The 22237-nt window shown below is 41.3% G+C and overlaps 1 protein-coding gene across 1 annotated transcript in view; it reads right to left on the reverse strand.

Annotated features, from left to right (window-relative positions):
* The window catches only part of CWF19L2 (CWF19 like cell cycle control factor 2), a 90653-nt gene that overhangs the window by 59090 nt on the left and 9326 nt on the right, over positions 1 to 22237 (reverse strand). Inside the window, exons 2-10 of the mRNA XM_066621664.1 lie at positions 20223 to 20333; positions 19138 to 19254; positions 16077 to 16190; positions 11807 to 11926; positions 10049 to 10133; positions 7873 to 7988; positions 5325 to 5986; positions 2934 to 3030; positions 504 to 596 (exon numbers count right to left, since the gene is read on the reverse strand). Of these exons, the coding sequence (XP_066477761.1) occupies positions 504 to 596; positions 2934 to 3030; positions 5325 to 5986; positions 7873 to 7988; positions 10049 to 10133; positions 11807 to 11926; positions 16077 to 16190; positions 19138 to 19254; positions 20223 to 20264 (1446 nt within the window). The 5' untranslated portion in view covers positions 20265 to 20333. The remainder of the gene's footprint in view (positions 1 to 503; positions 597 to 2933; positions 3031 to 5324; positions 5987 to 7872; positions 7989 to 10048; positions 10134 to 11806; positions 11927 to 16076; positions 16191 to 19137; positions 19255 to 20222; positions 20334 to 22237) is intronic.

Genomic DNA, 22237 nt, shown 5'->3' on the forward strand with positions numbered 1-22237 from the left:
ACAACCATCTACTGATGGTTCTAAGAACTTTCTCAGGTATACCATGGTTGCTGGCTGCAACAAAAAAAAAAACTGTAGCCCCTTAAAAATTAACAAATTCAGTTCTGCAGAAGTCTTCATGAACTATAGTGCACTTGAACCAAGGCATCAAGTTGACAGGTATATATCCACACATAAGGATAGTGAGAAAGAAAAAAAATGTAAAGGGGTTATGGGTTCTTGTTGGAAGAGATACCATCAGTGACCATTATTATGTATGGCATCACCTAAGTATGCCATGATTCTAAATGTTTGTGATGCTGAACTTTTGTAAGTTTTCACAGCTTTCCTTCATAGAATGATATTTTAGCACACAGCATGAGACTTAATTGTTTTGTAGGTACTCTCTGCCAGTGCTACCATCTATATTTAAAAGTGCCATAGCTCTAGTTACTGCACATCTGTCACTGCTACTTTTGTTTCAACATCCAAAACAAATTTATTAAAAGCTGATGTTTCCTTACCTCCTTTGCAGACTCTCTAGCTGGAACCTGGGCTCCACTTTCCTTTCGCTTACATGCATTGTCAAGCTGGGCCTGAAGCTTTGCAGCTAAATCCTTGAAAGAGACCAATCCTTCTAAATTTATTTGCATATGCTTCTTTCAACAATAACACATGTATAACATTAAAATATTTTCTTTCAAGTTCTACTGGGCTCATGTGCTTCACTTTCCTTCCCTCCTTCAAACAAGGTTAGGAGACGGAAAGCTTCTACTTTTGTTATTTTAACAAACTAACAGTGAAATTCGATGCACGGCGACACAGGAGTCCCATTGTGTTTGACGGGGAATAATCCCAGGGTATGGGATTGCAGCCTCAGTTTACCCATTATGTCCAAACTTGGGGAAGTGATTTATCACAACTGTACTTAGTTAACACACAAGGTTCTGAAACCTCAGTTTGTTCAGAATTGCAGCTGGGAGCTTTCAAACTCCTTCCCTTCCACATGAAGGAGAGGAATGAAAGTGCATAAATCTGAGTGCTCACTGTGACTCATTCATGATCATCTACAGCAGTGGTTCCCAACATTTTTGCATTGGCAAGTACCTCTGAGAATACACATACCCCAGGTTGGGAACCACTGATCTAAAGTAATCATCTAGACCAGCCATTTTCAACCACTGTGTCGTGGCGCACTGATGTGTACGAATGGTCTGCAGGTATGCCGCAGGAGTTTGGGGGAGGGTCATTTATTAGTAGGGCCATTGGGGGATGTGAGCCTCCCACCAACAGCATGGTGTCAATTATCAAAAAACTGATGATGTGCCTTGACAATTTTAGTACCTTGTCTGTGTGCCGTGAGATGAAAAAGATTGAAAATCAATGGTCTAGACTTTAGACTAGACCACATTGTCAATACTGTGTAAACAAAACCTTACTACAGTCATTCAACACTCTTTCTTCAAGCTCAAAGTGTTGACTGAACATGTGGCAGCTCTAAAGAATAATTCCATGCTTTGGATAATTAAAAAAGGGACTGAGAATAAAATAGTCAATTTTATTATGCCATTGTACAAATTGATGGTAAAGCCACATTGGGGCCACATTGGAAGAATTCATTCCTGATCACCACGTCTCAAAAGGGATACAGTGGAACTGGGAAAGATGCAGAAGAAAGTGACCAAAATGATTAGCAGGCTGGGGCACGTATCTTATGAAGAAATGCTACATTTGGGGTTCTTGAAGGCACCTAAGAAGGGAAACAACTGAGGGCCCAACCCCAACTGGCCCTTGGGCTGGCACAAGTCACATGCACTGGCCTGGAGATGTCGCAAAAGTGCCATAAGGTACTTTCACTCCACCTAGAAAGGAGGGAGGCGAGCACACGGACACTTGCCAGCCTCCAGAGGCTGATCCAGGCCCCACAGAGCCAGTGCAAAATAAGAACACGTTGGTTGAGTCAGGTCAGCACAGGGGCTTGGGCAGGGTGGAACAGAGGTGTTCCAGAGTAGGGGGAAAGCAGGCGGGCTCATGGCTGGGCTGGGGTAGAGCCGGGGTCAGAGCCAGGATCTGGCACTTCGGCCACAACCTTGCCCCCCACCCAGGCGACCCAGCGCAGCTCCTCTTTAGGTGGCACAGATCGAGTAGCCCCACTGGGGCTGCTGCAACATTAGCCGGGTAAGGGGAATATATTCCCCTTGCCCTGGGCTGAGCCACAGGCAGCCCCAAACCCGCTGTGGATACGGGGCAGGACAGCCAGTCTCCCTGTTCCAGCGCAGGTTAGGATTGTGATGTGAGTCATATAAAAATATGCATGAGGCAGGCAAATTTCTTTTATTCTCTTGCAGAATACTGGAACCAGGTGACATCCTCTAAAATTGACTAGTGTGAGAGTTAGAACAGATAAAAGGAAATAGTTCTTTTTCCAGTGCGTAATTAATTTGTGGAACTCCTTGCTACAGGGCTTTGTAAGGGCACATGGCCTAGACACCTTTAAAAGGAGATTGGACTGATTTATGGAGAAAGAGTCCATAACTTACAAGTAATGATGACTTAAATATAAAACCTCAGGATTTTAGAGGCAGATTATCTCTGAATGCTGAGAGAAAGGGAACGGCAATAAGATGAAGGTTATGGTATTGTCTGGTGTGCTTCCAGAAGCAACCAGGGAGCCACTACAAGATTCAGGGAGCTGGACTAGATGGGCCCTTGGCCTAATCTAGCAGGGCTCTTCTTATGCTCTTATGCTGTGCTGGCTGAAGTCAAATCAGTTTTAAAAAACAGCCAATTCTTAAGTGGCTTCTAAAGGGATTACATTTCAGTAAATGGGTTTAATTAACTAATGGTTTCAAGGCTCCTAGACACACTTGAACAATGATCTATTTTTGAACTAAAGCAATGCCAATTAAAACATATAAGCAATTAAACTAAACACAATAAATAGACAAACATACCTTGTTTCCCATCAATTCTGCTTTCACAATCTTGGCTCCCAGTCGGTTCATTTCTTCTTCACTAAGAATTTGGGAACTTTCACTCTCTGAATTATTGCTGATTGAACACACAAAAGGCATTCAATGTTCACACCATTGGGAAAAGAGAAAAACAAAATTAGTAAATTTGACCCTCCTGGTGCACAAGCGAAGAGGTGGGAAAAAACAATGAATAAGTTCTTTACTGAGTGATTTAACCCTTTTTTCTGTTAATATCCTAATAGAAACTATTTATTTTTTAATAATGTATAATGCTTTCATATGTTTTTGAAGCACATACATTAGTTGATAAAAACTAAAAATAAAGTTTAATTTGTACATATCCTCAGTGCCATTGAAGTGTGTCCAAATGATTAAAATGTATCAACTTCAAAACCAACAAAATTGACAGAAACTCATTTATAGGCAGAAAACAGTTCAATCTCAAAATTTCAAGTATACCAGCGTGTGTGATACAGAATGATCTCGGTAAACATGAGAAACACCCACCTATAGCTTATTTTGGGATCCTTTTTGATGAAAGAGAACAATATTTGCTAACAATCTACCTGACCCATGAGAGCAGTGCAGAGCCACAAACTAAATGAGTTGTCTTTCAGTAAACTGCTCCTGACTTAGATTTCCAGCATGGGCAGAAAGAAACGCCTCACAGAATGTAAAGTGATATGTAAGATAGTGGTACAGCTATAATAGTTTGTAGAGGGGAGAGGCCTGCCAGGCCTAAGTCAGCATGTAGGCCCTAGGCCTCCCTCACACAGTGGTGTGGGGGAAAGACTCTTATAGTTCACAGCTGTGGCTTTAGAAAGACTGCCGGAAAAATTTCCTCTTTTGCCTATGTGAGGTCCAAGCCCTGAATGGGAAGGCAAGGGGAGAAAAAGGTTAAGAGAAAGGGAAAGGAGGGAAGACAAGAAATATAAAGAAAAAAACTGAGCTACAGAGCTGGGAGCATTAGTCTCCTGCCCTAGCAGAGGCAGGGCCAGTCTGGGGGGCAGGATTCCCTCTACAGTAGGAGAAGAAAATGCTTTGGATTGGCCCTGCCTCTTAGTGGTGGGAGAGGCATCTTCCAAATAATCAGGAACGACCCCATTCCAGAAAATTCTACATTTTAGTTCTACCATATGACAATCATCCACTTGACTCAAAAGGAAGTCAATGAATAAAAAACATGTGCCAGGTCAGTGCACTTCAGGTAGATTTACATCACTTTGCTATAATGTCAAAGCTGAATCCACACTTCTCAAGCATATTATAGGAACAGCAGTCCTGTTCTCTCTTTCCTACCAGAGGGTACTAGAGTCTCCACAAGGAGACTACAAATGTTGTTTTATGGTGGGGAGAATGTGGCTGGGTGAATCCATTCTTCAATTTCACACTGCCTAAACATGCATCATCAATGCAGAGAAAAGGTACAAGTACTTACGAGTACCTCAGGTAAGTGGCATCATCAACTTCATATCTATGTAATGCCATTCATCCAGAAAAATCAAACACACTGCTCCACAATGAAATATATCCTCCTCTCAGGCAAAATGGGAAGGAAAAAAAAGCTGCACCTATTTAGCAGTATATTACTCATTACTCTGTTACTGCTCAGATTGAAATGTGAAGCATATTGTCTGCATCCAAATGAAACCAACATGCAAAGTTAAAACAAAGTGCTATTAAGTTATAAAGTGTGTATCAAGGCTGATAACTTTTTAATTAATAATTTTGGTTTTATGTTGTTTTTTCCCCAAAGGGGAAAGAAGAGAAAAGATCACAGCTGAACAGGATTTACTAGCATCATATCCTTTTTATACAAATCGTTAAGCTTGTTAAAAGTCTTTTACAAATTACAACCTCAAAGAGGAAAGAAAGGAGAACAACAATACAAAAACAAAGAGATCTCAAAAAGTGCACTAAAAATGACCTATTTGACCAAAACACATTTCAGGTCTTATGACTCTTCTTCATTGACAACTGGATAATTCATTCAAAAAAATAACTGACGTTGGTTCTATCCAAGGGAAACAAAGGATACGGGTCATAGTTTAGTGGCAGAGCATACATTTTGCATGCATAAGGTCTGAGGTTCAATCCCTAGCATGTAGGTGGAATAAAAGGACCCGTCTGAAATCCTGGAAGAGTCACCCACATTACAAACTGGAAAGAAGGGCTTCCAAATCGGAGGTATTTGTTTCCAGACTGGCTTGAACCCCAGCACTGAGTTTTTGATTTTCAGAAATTATATACTAATTAGCTTTTTTAAGCCTTACATGTTCTAGAACTTCCACATTACCATGGGTGAAAGCAGAGAAACAATTATAAATAGACTGAAATCTCAAGACTGATTAAGTTAAATTTTATAGGTACCTAAAATCTGATGATTTACTATCCAATTGCTCCTTTTCTCCCAAAGAATCTTCTGGGATCTCTTCCAGCTTGTCTCTTGGATCTTTCTCCCCACTAGTAACAACCAGATCAGTTTTGAATTGCTTTTCATCTCGGGTTGCTTGAGCTTCTTCTTTCATTGGTTGTGTTTTGCGCCATCTTGGGATAACCTCAGAGTCATCACCAGGTTTTCTAAAACTGCAACTCACAGAAGCAGGAGTAAGCGATCTGGACTGAGAGCATTTTGGCTTGTTTTCTTGTTCCCATTCAACATTTGGTCTCAAAAATACTGGTTTTGAAAGGCTCGAAAAAGGTCTCTCATAATTTCTTAATGGTTGAAAATCCTTTACAATTCTAGGAGAAAATTCTTTTGTTGAAGAATCTTTATTACTATATCTTGGCTCATTATCATTTGTGGGCCTGTCTTTTCTCTGTTCTTGGGTATAATTTCTCTCCTTAGGTTGTTCCCTAAATGTAACCTTTTCGACATCTTTTTCCTCTTGCTTCTCATTTTCCTCCCTCTTTCTTGCACTGTATTCATATTCTAAATATCTATGTTTTCGCCAGCCTTGCCTATGATCATTTTCTTTTAGGACTGCAGCTCTTTCAGCTTCTTCTAATCTTGACTGAAATTGTTCCACAGACTACAAAAAAGAAGAAAAATCACATGGCATTTTATCATCAATGCAGTAGCTATTGAGAACATCACCACATGAGAGAAAAACTACTACAAGTGGGGCTTCTCTGTCCATGGATCTGGCGGAACGTGGGTGCCCCGGACCCACACTGAGCCAGACTTGACCCAACCTGTGCCCTCTAGAAGTGATCGTAGCTGTGCTCTGGTCGCCTCTGGAAGGCTTTCTGAAGTCCACAGAGATGGTGCGTATCCACCTATGGCCTCTGCAGGCTTCAGAATGGCCATTTTGGCAAAAAAAAAACAAAAAAAACTGCAACTTCTGGTTTCTTTAGGGAAACTGGAAGCAACTTTTTTGCCCTTATAAGGCGTTCTGAAACCTGTCACCTACAGAGGGCTTAAATGGACAAAAACCATATATTTCAATATTCACAGGGGGTGCAAGAACAGATCCCCCACAGATACTGAGGCCTCACCTGTGTATCATTTTTTAAACATGACATATAAAAAATCCATGAGTCAAACAAGATCTGGTAACATTTCCTGAAAACTGCTGGGTTGCAGCCTAAGGAAGTTAGGACCCAATCCTATCCAATTTTCCAAGGCCGGTGTAACTGTGCTGGAAAGTTGGATAGGATTGGGTCCTTAGACATTAGTTGCAACTAACAAAAGCCCCATTAATTTCAATGGGATCTAAGAATCCTACCTTTTCTTATCTTACCAGTTTCAGTGATGCTTAGTCATGACTTTCTTAGAATCTAATTAAGCTACATTTACCGTACCATTCTTATAAGAAGCTCACAATTCCCCCCCAAATACAATTTTATCTTCACAATAGTTCTGTGAGGCAGATTTGATGAATAACTGGCTCAAGATCACCCAGTAAATCTAAGGGGAGGAACCATGTACACCACCCTGAGTTGCTTTTGGAAGGGTTGTATAAAAATGTGAATTAATTAACTAATCAATATAATTAATAATAATTAATAATTAATTAAGTCATATGGGGTGACAAAAATTTATGGGCCCCGGGTGTCAAATGACCTAGCTCCGCCTCTGTTCTGAGCCCCACACTCGCTGGCAACCTCTGATAGCCTCAGAATGACAGTGTAAAGAAAAAAGTGACTTTTGTTTTGACAAAAAGCCAGAAGTCATGTTTTTTTTCCTTTAAAATGTCATTCTGAGGCCCTCAGAGGCCGCAGGTGGACAGTGCAACCTCTGCAGGGCTCGGAATATTCTCTGGAGACAAGAGGAGCACAGTTCTCCTCACCCTTGGAGGGTGGAGGTGTGGTGTCCTCGGTATCTGCAGTTTCATGTAACCACAGAGTTTTCTGGAATGGAACCCCCGTGGATACCAGGGCACACCTGTACTGATTTGATATACAGGAAGCAATTTAGGGAAACTGGGTAAAATGTATGGCCTGAATCAGTTAGGCCACTACGCATGTAGTTTCGCTTTCGATAGAGCTATTCAGACCTCACATGCACAACTTTCATTATGAAATGCAGAGGCTGCATCGTGTAATTGTTTGGGAATAAAAATTGGGAGCTGGATTTAGTTCCTCAGTTCCCCTGGCCTGCCAAACAATTCCTTACTCCCAGTCAAGTGGCACAGCCAATATTTCTGACAGGGATATGTTTGCTCAGCCCCTACTGATGCAGCACCCAGCAAATCTGAATGCTACTAAAAACTTGTGTACACTCATTTTAGAACGTAGAATGCACTTACTTATCTATGTACACTTCTGAACTACCATTATGTTAAATTATACCTGGTGGAACTATCAAACAAGGAAGGCCATGTTTTTGCATAAGACAAGATGTTTAGTTATTGGTACTGTAGTGGAGAGCAACATGTATTGCAAGATGTACGTTTTTCCCTAAGAAAAATCTTACCCCATATCTTTCAGCTACAATTTCTTCAAAGTTTTGTTTCTCTCTCTCAGACTGCTCCTTCATTCTTTCATAGGATTTCTTCAGCCAACTTAATCCACCATCTTCTATTACTTTGGCTACAAAAGTAATTACGACCGATATTTACATACTACAAATTAATATTGTAAACCCATTACTAACTACAATTTCTTCAAAGTTTTGTTTCTCTCTCTCAGACTGCTCCTTCATTCTTTCATAGGATTTCTTCAGCCAACTTAATCCACCATCTTCTATTACTTTGGCTACAAAAGTAATTACGACCGATATTTACATACTACAAATTAATATTGTAAACCCATTACTAACTGCATATGTTATGCGTCATATACATATGTTAGCTTAGCCAGAAATATCCTTCTGGCACAGTTTTCCAGTTTGGGCTCATGTTCTTACACTTTTCTAGAAACACATCCCACCTTTCTTTTCTTTTCCTTTTTTTAAAAAAGGTTAATATTACTCCTACATGAAATCTTGAATGTGTGAAATAGAACGTAGAACTAACAGACTTTTCACCTTCATGCCCATCATTATTCCAACACAGCAAATGAACAAACCTAAACGGAGAAGATTTGAAACATCTAAATTATGTTTGTTTCTGCCTTATTTAGTAACATAAATATTTATTTAAATGCAAGACAAGGTGGTAACAGAAGCAAGAATGAGGACAGTGGGAGAATTTTCAGCACAGTGGCACATATAAGACAATTAAAGAGGCATGCGCAAGCTAAGTGCTATCCTCAAGATTGAGGCCACGGAGTGTTAGGACATTTAATACAGTCAGAAATTTTCTCTCTTTCATAAAGTTCAGGATTTGATGGTTATTTCATGGAAATTTCAATAGGAAATATCTGCAGTTCAGAGAGGCTGCAGCTATCAGAATTTAAATGTGGCGGTGGTCATGAACAAGGGCTTCCAACACCCAGATTCTGGCACTTTACCTTTTGTGCCACCATTTCTTTGTGCTCTATTTCTTTGACAAACCTAAACTTTATATTCAAGAGCACCATCTTGCTCTTACCCTTACCTAACCATAACCACTACAATAGCAGCCTCCCAGAGAACTGCCTGACAAAGTGCCAATCTTTGTTCACCAAGACCTAAAAAGTTCTGGTCTCAGAGTTTGCTTCTCAAACTGAGCAATTCACCTTGGAAGACAAGGATTTGGCTTCTACTCTTGCTCCTGCTTCTTGACTGCTGCTTCAAATCTTGTTTCCCCCCAACCCTGATTACGCTCTGGCCCCTCTGATCTGTCTGCCTGCTCATGAAACGGAACCTTGCCTGTCTAGGACCATGTGCCCTGTCTCCAACTCCCTGGACAGGCAGCCTGGAGTAGTCCCCTACTGAACTCTGTTTAAATATTTAAAGAGAGGGTCTGAAAGAACTCTTCATGCTGCTACCATTTTTGACAGGGCTCCGATGTTCAGAATATCTAGTTCTGCCCTTAAGACATTCTCAAATTGTGTGTTCTACTGCTCTCCATCTCAAGGTGTAGAAAAACCAACGATGAGATTCACTTAACAGAATTCCTAAACCATTTCTATCTATGTGGGTAGAGTAGATTTATACCTGCTAGTCTTTCTAAAGAAACAGAAGAATTCTATGAACTATTCATGGCAATCTCTCCAGCACATAATGGACTTGGTACAATTTTATCAATGGGAAACAATAAGCTGGGGAAAAAATGTTTTAGAACTGTACTTGCCATGAACAGACAAAAACCCTAGAGGAAGCAGTGGAGTGAAAAAGGTTACATAAATAATATTCTTCACCAACTGCATCCTTAATGCACTTCATTTAAAATGGGATCCACAAAGTTCAGTGGCTGAATATTTTAAAGCTGCAATTTGTATAATGGAATGAAAGCAATCAAATGAGATGACAACAATTCATCATGTTCTGGTACAATCAGGTTCTTTTTTAATTAGTTCGCAATGGAGAATTCCTTTGTAGGAACTGAAGGTCAAGCTACCCAAGATTTTTAAAAAGTTTCAAATCTTCTACAAAGCTATACGCGTGATATTAATCCAAAGATTATACCAAAGTCTGCAGGCATATTTTAACTAAGTTGCACTTTAACATAATGAGAGCATGCAGAGAAGGCAGTCGCTCCGTAACCTTTACTGAAAGAGAACGTTACCTTTTTTTGAAAGACTCTCTTCCGGTGGTAAACCTGTGCCACCATCTTTCCAGTAAGGGTTGAGCTCTCTTTCAGAAAGTATGGTCTGTTTAAAAAAGAAAAAAAACCAACTGCAGATGCATGGAAGTTATTTTCTCCCTTCACCCATTTCATTTTTAAACATTTGTTGTATCTCCAATCATTCCATGTGAGGGTCAAAGTTATTCATTTTATTTTGTCCTTTATAAACCCAGTAGCTTAGGAAACTACTGGTCTTCCACGCTGATCAACATCAACATGAAATCACTGGGAGAGGTTCTCCAGAGATTTCAGCTGAAGTGTCATCAAATACTGATGCCACACAGCTCTACCTCTCTTTTTCATCTGACCCGGGGAAGCAGTGAAAATTCTGAATCAATGCCTAAGCTAAGTGACAGCCCAGATACAAGTTAATAAACAGAGACTGAATTAACTCAGATTGAATCCAGACAAGACAGAGACGTTACCAGTTGGTAGGAGAGTCATTTTGAATTTGGGGAAACAGTGTGTTCTAGATGGGGTAGCACTCCTTGTAAAAGATCAGGTTCATAGTTTGGGAGTGCTCCTGAATCTTACCTTACTCCTGGATGATCAGGTGGCAGGTGTGGCCAAAGTCACCTTTACAAAACTTCAGTTGGGGCACTAGTTGTACCCATTTGAGAAAAGAAGATTTGACTTGTGAAACACATCCCCTAGTCACAGCTACACTGGATTCTGATTCCGAATGCAGCTGCATGGATTCTGAAAGCATATAACCCCATCTTGTACTATCTTCATTGGTAACCAGAAGGTTTCTGGGACCAATTCAAGGTGCTGGTTTTATTAAGACCTTAAAAGCCTGAGACTAGGGCTACAGGGATAAATTTGTTGGGAGTGGGGGGGGGGGGGGAAGAATACCTGAAATGATGCTTGATACAAAGCCTGGCACAGGGATGATACAAGGATAAAGCCTGATACAGGGATAAATTTGTTGGGTGTTGGGGGGGGGGGAGAATACCAGAAATGATGCTTTAGTTGCAGCCCCCAGCTACAAGAGGTTAGGAACAAGAAATCTATGGGAGTATAAGGCTGAGTATAAGCTAGTAAGCTGCAGTTTGCTCCCCATAGGAATAAACTGAGCAAAATAAGATAGACAGCAATGGCTCTCAGAGCAAATGTGGCCTGAAAATCACTAGTGAAAAATCATCCATATTTTGGTTTTCATAGCTTAGAACAGGGGTGTCCAAAGTTTTTGGCAGGAGGGCCACATTATCTCTCTGACACTGAGTCGGGGGCTGGGGAAAAAAGAATTTAGTTTTCAAATTTGAATTCTTTTACATAAATTTACCTACATGAATATATTAAAGATGAACTTATATGAATGAATGAAGGTCTTGCAATAGCTCAAGGGCTATAAAAGGCCTTGCACAAAGCAAGACTGGCCTTTCCTTTGCTGCCGCTGCTGCATCACAGATGTGAAACAGCAAGCAGTGGAGGGAACCCTCATCCCACAGCTCACGCGAGAGTTCAAACAGTCGCCCTCACACTAAGAGCAGTTGCGTCGGGCCAGTGTGGGCTCCAACAAATCTCTGGATGGCTAGAGGCTCATTGGAAACTGGGGGCTCCCTGAGGGCCGCACTGAGAGGCCTTGAGGGCCGCATGTGGCCCCAGGGTCGGGGTTTGGGCACCCCTGGCTTAGAAGCACAGTAAGCTTACACAGTGACTAGCTTCTCACAGGACTATAGTCATAACCCAACCAACCTGCTCATTAGCCTGAGCTTTCTGTTGTTCCAATAACTTTTCCATCTGCTTTTCAGCCTTCAGTGATGCTGAAGACAAAGTTTTCACAGTCATAAAATCTAAGGTCATCCATTCATCCCTCTGTAAATAAGAACAAAACAATTATCTTTCACAATAAAAAACAAAGCACACCTTCAGCAGAGTACCCACGTTGAAATAAACGTGTAAGTGCTGATTTTTGTTCTTGCAGTATTGTTGAGAACACAGCTGGAGGATATTTTAAAGAGTTTTAACAGAAGCTTCACTTGTGCACTTAAAAGCCTCCTTTTCAACAATCCATACAGAGACATCAATGCTTATCCATCAATTAATATACGAGCGCAATCCAGACATGGAGTTAAGCCAGTGCAAGTCCCTTATGCCACCTTTTGGCTCTTACAAATGTACCATAACATTCACTCCACCAAAGGACTCGGGGAAGCCGGTGCAAGGACATACACCAGCCTCCCTGCACAAAATTCAGCAATAGATCCAATGAGTTTGCACCGGCCGAGGGCAACCAGTACAGGGGGTTGGGGAGAACGGGACAAGGGTGTTTTGGGTTAAGGGGAGGGAGGACTGGTGGGCAGACCAGGCCCAAGAGGAGGGTGTGAATGGGTTCCAGCACTTAGGCCAGTTCCTAACACCGCTCCTGAGCAGCCCAGCATGCTTGGATTTGCACTAGCAATTTTGCTGGCGCAGATCCAAGTAGCCCATTGAGGTGGCTGCTGTGTGACACAGGACAAGGGGAAATAAATCCCCTTATTCCAAGTTGCGCAGGAGCCACCTCAAACTCTGTGCTGCATACAGCGCAGGCCAGCAGGTCTGCCTGTTCCAGCGCAGGTTAGGATTTGGCTGTATGTATTTTAAATGGTGCATATAAATAAGTGTGTTAAGGAAACATAAGGATGCAAATTCATGTTTGCAGATTTATACCAAGGCTTGTAAATCATATTGGGTTTAAGAAAATAAACAATTCTTTCATTAGGGTCTCATATTTTGTAAAACATTCCTTTGGGAGAATTTGCAAACTGCCTTGACCCACAAGTTCTGAAAATTTGATGGCTCTCATTGCAAATGGCTTCAGTATCTGTTGCATCCAATTTGGCAGGACCATCATCCATCACAGGTCACAGGTGCACCACACAGTCCTTATAACATCTCACTGCTCACACTGTGCCCAAACATCAGATGGACCATTAAGTGCATCCAATTAGCCACATATTTATTTGTGCCTGCATTTAGAAGCAGTAAATTGTATCTACAGCATCAAGGGCCAGGTTGAAGGCCTTTCAAGAAAATCAATTTCAAGTGCTTTGGAAAAAAATAAAATGAATGGGTGAACACTGCCAACTACACAATAACATCTGCTACACAAGCTTAAAAAAAATCCTTGGCCCAAAGGAAGACAGTAAGCATGCAAATGTGTGTGTGAAGGCAAGCAACTTCATCCTGCTTACAAAAGTTTGTACATGTCTCCTGTAAGAAGTGAGCAACCTACTGTGGGTGTGCTACTCAAAGAGATGTGATTCAAAGCAGGACATCATCATAAGATAAAAAGTGATGCTCATATAAGAGACAATGACATTCCAAGGCAAGCTGAGCCCAGGTAGTTTTACGTTCCTGGCAGAATTCAAGTAGCTGGCTTTGACCTACAGATCCCTAATCAGCTTCTTCTCTGTCTACCTTAGAGGCCACCTTTTCGTTTTCGTCATAATCTTGAAGTTCAACCAACAGCTCCTCTTGACCAGGTATCCCATGGTCTAGAATGCAGTTACATCACACCTCTGGTGACGTTCCCAATTTTTTGGGAAAGAAAAATGATGCCCACGCATTTCCATTGGAAAAAGCAACAAGCTTTCAATTGAAGAACAAGATATTCTACATCTGAATGTTACATCTTTCTTTAGGATTTGCATACAAAATCTGGCTATGCTCTTGTGCTCCATACCTATGAAGCTCTTACTACAAGATAAAGACTGACCACACATGAAGGGCCAGTATATGTGACAAAACACACTTCCAGCCACTAGACCACTGACTGGAGTGACCCTCAAGAATAAAGCAGCTGGACTTCCTTGCTCCCAGCTGTACCATCTATCTACAATATAAAGGCAGTAGAAGGGTGTTCTTAGTAGCTGCCCAAAATTCTGAGGCATCTTCACCAGCACAGTCAAAAATTCTAGCTCAGATTTTCCTAAAAGTACTGCAAGAGCTTCTTGTAAGAGTTTTTAATTATTAAAGCTCACAAAGTATGAGAATTTTAATTTTGTCTGCAATACATTTAATTGTATGATATGGCTTATTGCTTATTTTATTATGTTGATTTCACTGTTAAGTACTGTTACTAATCTCAAATCACTCAGATTTCAGCATGCATTGCCTTCTTGCTGTTTTAAATTAACAAAAAGAGCTATTTGTTTCCTTTAGTCCAAACTTAATAACAGAGTCTGCTCCCAATGACAGCAATCTCTGCTTAGCTAGGATAGGTCTTAGATAGAACTAACACGTTGAGGGGCAATGCCACGAGTTTGGCTGTGTCATGCCTAAACTCCTTTGGGTAGATGTCAAACATTCTTCACAGCCTGCTCAAACAGGCAACTGAAGCAAGGGAGACAATTTCAAGTCACAGATTGAGAATGACCAGTCACCAGAGACATGAAAGTTTCTGTAAATTATCAAACTCTGTATGGAGACTTGAAGCAGAAAAAAAACTTGGAGAGAAAGAAGTGCCGTTGGGGCAAGAACATGTAGCAGATGGCCAGTAGTTTACAGTGACATGCAACATGAAAGAAAAACCAAGACGGCACGACAGCACTTAATGATAATGCATCCACTGCCCATATGACTGGAGAAGAACTGCCATGTTCATGTTGAAGCAATTTGAACTAAAATGTTTGAAAGAAAAATGGCTTATTTCTAAAATTCAGTGAACTGCCTGTTTTACCCAGCAGAACAAGATCTCCTGAACTTGAGTACATGAGTGCACAAGATTCAGTTATTTCTGTGCAACATCTCTTTCATCTGTTGATAAAATAAAAATAAATGGAATTATTTAAGACACTACTGCAGTCTTTACAAGGTCAAGTTATGTAGATGAAAAAACAAACTACTGCAGGCTTTTCAGTTTTGCTAATGCAGGTTATACAACCAGAATTCCGTTTTAAAAGCTAACCCTTCTTATAAATAACTGAATTCCAGAAAGTATGTGTTGTTTATACACAATGGGTATGCCAGCAATTTTGAAAAGAAACCAAATTCTATTTTAAAGTAGACCAGTTAATTGATACATAGGAAGAAGACAGTTGAAAAATTCTATCCTATTGGCATCAGAACATCTCTCATATTCCATTCCTCAAGGATATGAGCGGGTTGCAGGCTCCCCAGACCCTCCAGAGAGCCATAGCAACCCCCAGGTAAGTTTAAAAAAAAAAAAAAAAAACTCTTGTGTCCTTGGCACAACTGTGGTGATTGTGTCACTGCTGTCACTGTCACCCTGCAGCAACAGAGGTTTCCTGGCTGGGGCGACATGACACCACAGTTTGGAAACCTCTGCACTATATCTAAGCATTATCTCTATATTGCAGCAAGGAGGAGGGGAAAATAATATTGACCTATAATACTGGGCCTGGAGATGCTTCAAAAGCAATCATTCTCAATCTTTTTTTGACTCCCCTTAGGAGCTCTTTTCAGGTTCCAAGCCCCCCCTCCCCCGTTATCTGTTGGTGTTGTAAACAGTGATACAGCATGAACAGATACACATAAAATCATTTCTGATTTTTGGTTTTCAGCCTGTGGCCCTGTTTAAATGTGCCAGGGCACCCCAGGGGGCCATATGGCTCCCACTGAGAATGGCTGCTCTAAAGCACTTATAAACACTAAACATCAAACACAGTAAATCCAAAATAAATAAATAAGATGTGGGAAAACATCGTCAGATCTCCGGATCCTCCACTGCTTAAATACAGCCACCCTATTGAAGGTAAATACAAAATAGAGATACTGCCTTCCATCACACCCTTAGCTAATAGTTTTGGGGGACTGAAATTGGGCAACAGCACGGAAAGGGTTAAGATTCCCACTTCCCAGCATTGTACTCCCAATCCAATTTACCAACCTGACCCCAGACTGCTTTTAAGCAAAGAAAAAGGACATCAGGAAATGTGATCCTTGATCTCTCATACTACAAATATTTTTGTCCCAAATGTTAAATCCAGAGCACAAAATATTTTGAAATAACATGGATGTTTACCTGAACCGCTGCAGGCCTTTCTGCAGTATCGGATTGCTCCTCCTTCATCTTCCAAGACTGTTCTGCACTAGATGACTGTGGAACAGGGGCCTCCACCCATTCTTCAGAAGAATCCTAGGAACACAATATTTTTCTAATCGTAAAACAGCTTTGCTTGAGAGGATCAACAAGATTTTGTGTTTTTTAAAGTATCACTATTTACACCTAGGGTCTCCAAACCCCGGCCTGGGGGCCAGATGCAGACTGCAGCAAGACTCTTTCCAGCCCGCAGCCAACCTCTTGTCCCCTGAAAGCCTCTGGTCCACTCAACTGAACATGACCAGAACTGTGCTCTGATTGTGTCTGGAGGGTGTTCTGAGGGCCAGAGAGGTTGAATAAATGAGCCTATTCATTCATTCACTCATCTAAGTTCCATCTCTAATTTATTTATTTAAATTTTATATTTAAATTTCTTTTCCGGCCCTCCACACCATGCCAGATATTTGATACGGCCCTCTGGCCAAAATGTTTGGAGACCCAGATTTAAACATTTTTTTTTTTTTGCATTTTCCTTATCCACATTCACAAAAATAGCAACACTGACTGACACAGGGGCTACTTTTGTTGTGACTGAGGGGAGGGGATTTGCCAATAAGGGCTCACTATGCTTCAGAGTACTTTGGGTTGTATCCTAAGTGCTTCTTCCATTGGGGGGGAGCGGACGTTTACCAATTTCCCCTTTCCTCTGTATCCTCCAAATACCTGCTCCTGAGGGATCCCCAACAGACAAAGGGATGAGATCAGAAACAAGAAACTAAGATTACAAGTATCCAAAGTCATGTACCCATGATTTTTTACAGAAATATTCATCTACAGGAAATATGGGAACCAATCGGTTGATGTCAGTATTTATTTATACTTATTTATACAGGTATTTATATACCAATTTCCTTGGTCATCAGATTTCTCCTCAGACTCTAATCCAAGGCGGTTTACATAGGCAGGTTGTTCTAAACCCCCGTAGGGATTTTTACAATCCCAAAAACTAGAATAGTTCTAGTTTTTCATAGAACTCCTCATTCCAGCTGGATTCCTTCCCGGTCTGGCCTCTCTCTGGCCCTTCGCCTCCCACGCTTCACTTGACGGCAACTCCTCTCTGCCACCGAGGGTCAGCTCATCAGTATATCAGTGTGTCGTCAGTTCTCGGGTACTTCCGGTTGTTTCGAACTGGCAGACTCAGATCTTCAGACATACAAGGTGGCAGCTCTACCAACTGAGCCAGACCTCCTGCCCTATTGCATATATTGCATATATTAGCAGTATTGCACCTGCTAATATAAAATTCAACATTCTAAATTTCCCAGTTGGGGAGAGGGGAGCCATGCTAGTCTGTTGCAGTAAAAACTAAATCTAGTTGACAGAGTGCAGAACTGAACCCAAAAAACTGGTTTAGAGAGAGTGTTTTCAATGTACCAGAATAGAATATGAATTAAAAATATCCTGTCTTGAACCTGAACTACAAGTTAATTCCTTGCAATTCCTAAATGCAACAGGTATAACCTAATTATCCACGGTTTTATCTCAACATGATGAGAAATTAAAGGAAAAAAGTCCCTTTTAAAAACAGCCTCGCATACCACTGTAACAGAAGAGAGCTGACAGTAGTCAAACAATCAATCACACTCTCTCTCCAGACACTTAGAAAGGCTTTACTCCTATGCAAGTGATCCTTCCCCTGGAACATGTGAGAATGCAAAGCAGAAGTGATTATCACCTCCACTTTGCATTCTCTTTACATTCCTTCCTGAGCTCCAGGTGAACTGAAGGGAGGGGTCGCTTGGTGAAGGGAAGGGAGGGGTCACTTGCCTCAGACTGAAGCCTTTCTAAGCACCTGAAGAGAGATTGATTGATTGATTATCTGCCTGCTGTCACTCGTGTACAGCACAAAAGGTAAGCAAGGTTGTTTTTAAATCGCTGTAATGGAAGATCAGAAGATCATCAGGGGGATGATGTGGTATTGACAGCGATTCCATGTTTTGACAGCTGGTTGACAGCTCTGGGAAGGGCAGGGCTGGCTCCACAGCTGTAATCAATCAAAGCCAATGGAGACCTGGATGGACACCTGAGCTTCATTTGACCTTGATGGGACTTTGAATGGACATGGACTGAAGAGATGGCTCATCTGAGCCTAATTTGGACTTAACAAGGGACTAACAAGGTAGCTCACAGTTGAGCTGCGTTTTGTTTTATGAGACATCCAAGGATAAAAGGCAGCTTCAGAAGGTGACAGAGCTACTCTGACCCCAAGGGAAACACTACCTGACCAGAGGGACCCCAGACCCAATAGGCTACCTGATGTAGACCTATGGGGGAAGGGGACTGCCAGGACTCTGCTGGAGGACACAGAAGTGAGGACTGCCAGAACTGTACTGGTGGAGACACTCTGCTGAAGACTGGACTGTGCTTTGGAGACTGGACTGGACTTGGCCTAGAGGCTTCAGACCTTCACCCAATGAGTTGAGTTTTGAGGAGGGGAAAGCCTCTGGACAAGAGGAATTGCTGGGAGTGTATTTGTAGCAATAAATTCTTGTTAATTGCTCAACAGATAAGGAGTTCTGTATTTGTTTCTTTGCACACTGCAGCTGTTGTTCTTGGAAAAGGAGGGTATTAATTAGCCAAAAAGCAGGTGAAGGGAGTTGGAATATTTGAACTGGACAAATTGGCGTAATCGGCAGGATAGGGAAAATTAGGATAGGACAATTGCTGAGCAAGGGGACATTGTTTTTTAAATGGATTTCCTTTAACACAATTTTTGGCATCCGTGGGGGTTCTGGGAATGGAACCCATGACCAAGACTCAACCTGTATAGTAACTGGTTCAATAATAAGAATTAAAAGGAATCAGGCTCTCCTCAGATTCTTTTGCTGAGTGCCAAGTACTGTTCTTCCTAAGATGCATGGTTGACCACCTCACAGACAAGGTTCAAGCAACTTGGAGCTCAGATACCTGGATGTTCAGTGAGGACGAGTTATGTCATCACCAAAAGTCTGAAGGCCCCACCCTGAAGGTTTTTTAAACTTACAGAAGAGCTATCTGATGGATCATCTTTTTTTTCAGCTTGATGTTTCTTCCTTTTCTTTTCTTTTTTGTGTTTTTTTGAGTGCTTCTCCTTTTTCTTCTTTTTTGCAGCAGAATGTTCCTAAATAAAGGAACTCATATCAGCATGTCAGGTGACAAAACTGGAGGAAGGTACATCTTTTGCTATTTTGAAATTGTACAACAGGTTCAATATAAAGTTAAATACTTTATCACTCCATTTGCTATGGACATTTCCCTAGTTTAGATTTATTTTGCACTCTGAATTTTTCTGTTGACATGTTATTGTATTTTACATCACACCAAGTATCCTTGGTTTGAAAGGCGATACAGATGTCTTATGAATAAAGTTCAGAGATATACTTATGTTCCATCATAACAGAAGCTAGATTTTTGGTTTAATTTCTTTAAGTAGGATTATTATTGCCAACAAAATTGGAGTTTTTAGTTGAACTATCTGGTGTACACCAGTTAGCTACTAAAATTCAATTTGAATAATATTAGGGCACAATCCTAACCAGGTCTACTCAGAAGTAAGTCCTATTTTGTTCAATTGGGCTTACTCTCAGGAAAGTGTGGTTAAGATTGTAGCCTCACATATTGAAATAGCTCAAAGGTACCTCTGAGCACTTCAAGGGAATAGGATCATTCTGATCAAGATTAAAATAGCCTGGTCACTACTTGCTTAATTTTTGAATGCAAAGGCAACCAGAAACGAATCTCTGTAGCAGATCTTAAGGATCAGATGAGTTCACATGGGAGGAAACCAACCATAAGGATATTTTAACCTGGGCAGGCCTTTGGAGACCTAGGTTAATGCCAGGAGACAAAACACATTATAAAACTGTTTTAGTGCATAAATACCTGGAATTCAAGAGCAGATGATATTTGTCCTTAAGCTACTGTTAACTTTCCACTAAACTTAGCCTTTAGAAGCAAATTAGAAGTATTTAAACCAATTACAGCCTAATTTAAACACCACCATCAGCATCATAGTTATGATGTTGCATTGGTGCAGCCAGTAGAATGTGTCAATCACAAATATTTATCTGTTGTTGCTCCAGGCATCACCTTTCCCAGTTCTTCTATACGTTCATTCACATCAGACAGCATCCATGTATCCTTCCCTCGCAATTGCTTCAGTTCTCTACGTCGTTCCTCCTTTTCATAATCTGCTTTTGCCTAAAACAAAGAGAAAAGGCAAGATAAAAATTCATTCCTCAAAACACAAATGTACACGTAAATACTTGGTGCTTTGCAGAGGTACCTAGTTTTGGGTAAGGATGTAACATTCAATTATTCTAAGAGTTATTTTTAGCATTCCACAATTGCTGGGTGACATATTAACCCATATTTGTGTTCATAACCAAGGCAACCCTAACCCTCACCATGATTTCCTCCCCAGAGCAAGAGAGAGGAAGGGGGGATCACCGAGCACCTCATCCAAGCAGGACCAACAACACAAATGAATGTATTTCCCTCTCCTGCTCTGCAGCAGAAGAGAAAAGCAGAAGAGAAAAGCTGAAGTACTGAGGACACCTTGGTCAAGTGCAGCTACAGCAACACTTATCCTGTACTTTCCTCTCCAGCGATGCAGCTGAAAAGCATGTGATTCTGCTGTGCTCAGCCTAATCATCCTCTGTAGCTCTGCTAAGTACAGGCAAAAGTTGCTCATCATCCCTACCAAAGGGTGCCAGCAAGACTGCTATAGCAAGGATGATGAACAAAAATGTGGACATCCCTTTTATTTTCTCAGGCCAATGCTGTACTACAAATTGTAGGAAACGGTTTTTGAAAGAAAGATTAGATTTATTTTTTCACTGAAAGCTAAATAAGATGTGGACAATCAACACGTATTTTAACCTCCCCAAAAGAATACAAATTTCCAAAGAGCAGCTGCATTACAAAGTTGTAGTAAACAAAAACAAGGAAACTCAAAAACACCAGAAGTAGCACATTTAAATATTAACACATTTACTGTGGCGTAAGTTTTCACAAGTTGCAGTTCACTTTGCCAAATAAGAACAGGGTTTGATCATAACTATGAAATATGTGCAATTTTCATATTTTTGCCAACGTCAGCAAGGAGCTATAGAGTTGATGTAGTGGAACAAGCCAGGCACCTGCTGGTTTATCAGCCAAAACACAATGATTTATTGGATCATCACTTCAGTCGCTCAACCAAGGAATGATAAAATGACACTACCTTACAGAATTACCTTCTCACTCATTTTACAAAACCTTTCACAAAAGCTGGCTATCCAATCCTATGAGCCATTTAACTGGAAAATGGATGCCTAGGATTAGGTACAAGGACTTCCACACCAGTGCAACATCACAACTTATAACACTACACAAACCCTGTGAGCTGGATCCAGGTACTTGCATTTGGCACAGAAGTGTAAATTAACATGATTGCCCAAACAACTAGCACTTTTATTAACGCAACATGCTGGCATACCCTCATAATGCAACACAAAGTGGGAATAGCAGATGGTGGGACTATGGCAAAAAAAGACAGTCAGAAAATACAAATGCCATACTCTAAGTAACCAGGCTTTCTTCTAACTTATGCCACTGTTTCCCCAGCAGATACACACATCTTCAGGGCTGATGATGGTCACCCATCCACAACAGGCTTCAAGCTATTCTAGATTGCACAGAAAATGCATGACAGCCAGCCTCCTGCCACAGCTCATCTCTCCATTCCCACAACATCTGGGCTGCAATCCTAACCACACTTTCCTGAGAGGAAGTCCCATTGAACAAAATAGGACTTACTTCTGAGTAGACCTGGTTAGGATTGTGCCCTTAAGGCACAATCCTAACTGGCAGTTATGCCGGCATAGGAGGCCCTGGAGTGTCGCAAATGTGCCATAAGGCACGTTTCCACCTCCGTGGGCGGGAGCCGTGTCGATGCATTCAGATGCGCTAAGGCGCGGAGGCAGGCAGAAGCCTCCACGGCGGCTCCCGCACCGCCACTTGTGGCGGCGTGCTCACGCCAGTACAAGCAGCAAAGGTCGGCGTGGGGATGGGGTGGGAGGAGCGTTTCTGGGTGGGGGAAGGGTGGGCGATGGGTGGCCCTG

This window comes from Tiliqua scincoides, chromosome 3 (assembly GCF_035046505.1).
Source record: "Tiliqua scincoides isolate rTilSci1 chromosome 3, rTilSci1.hap2, whole genome shotgun sequence".
NCBI lineage: Eukaryota > Metazoa > Chordata > Lepidosauria > Squamata > Scincidae > Tiliqua > Tiliqua scincoides.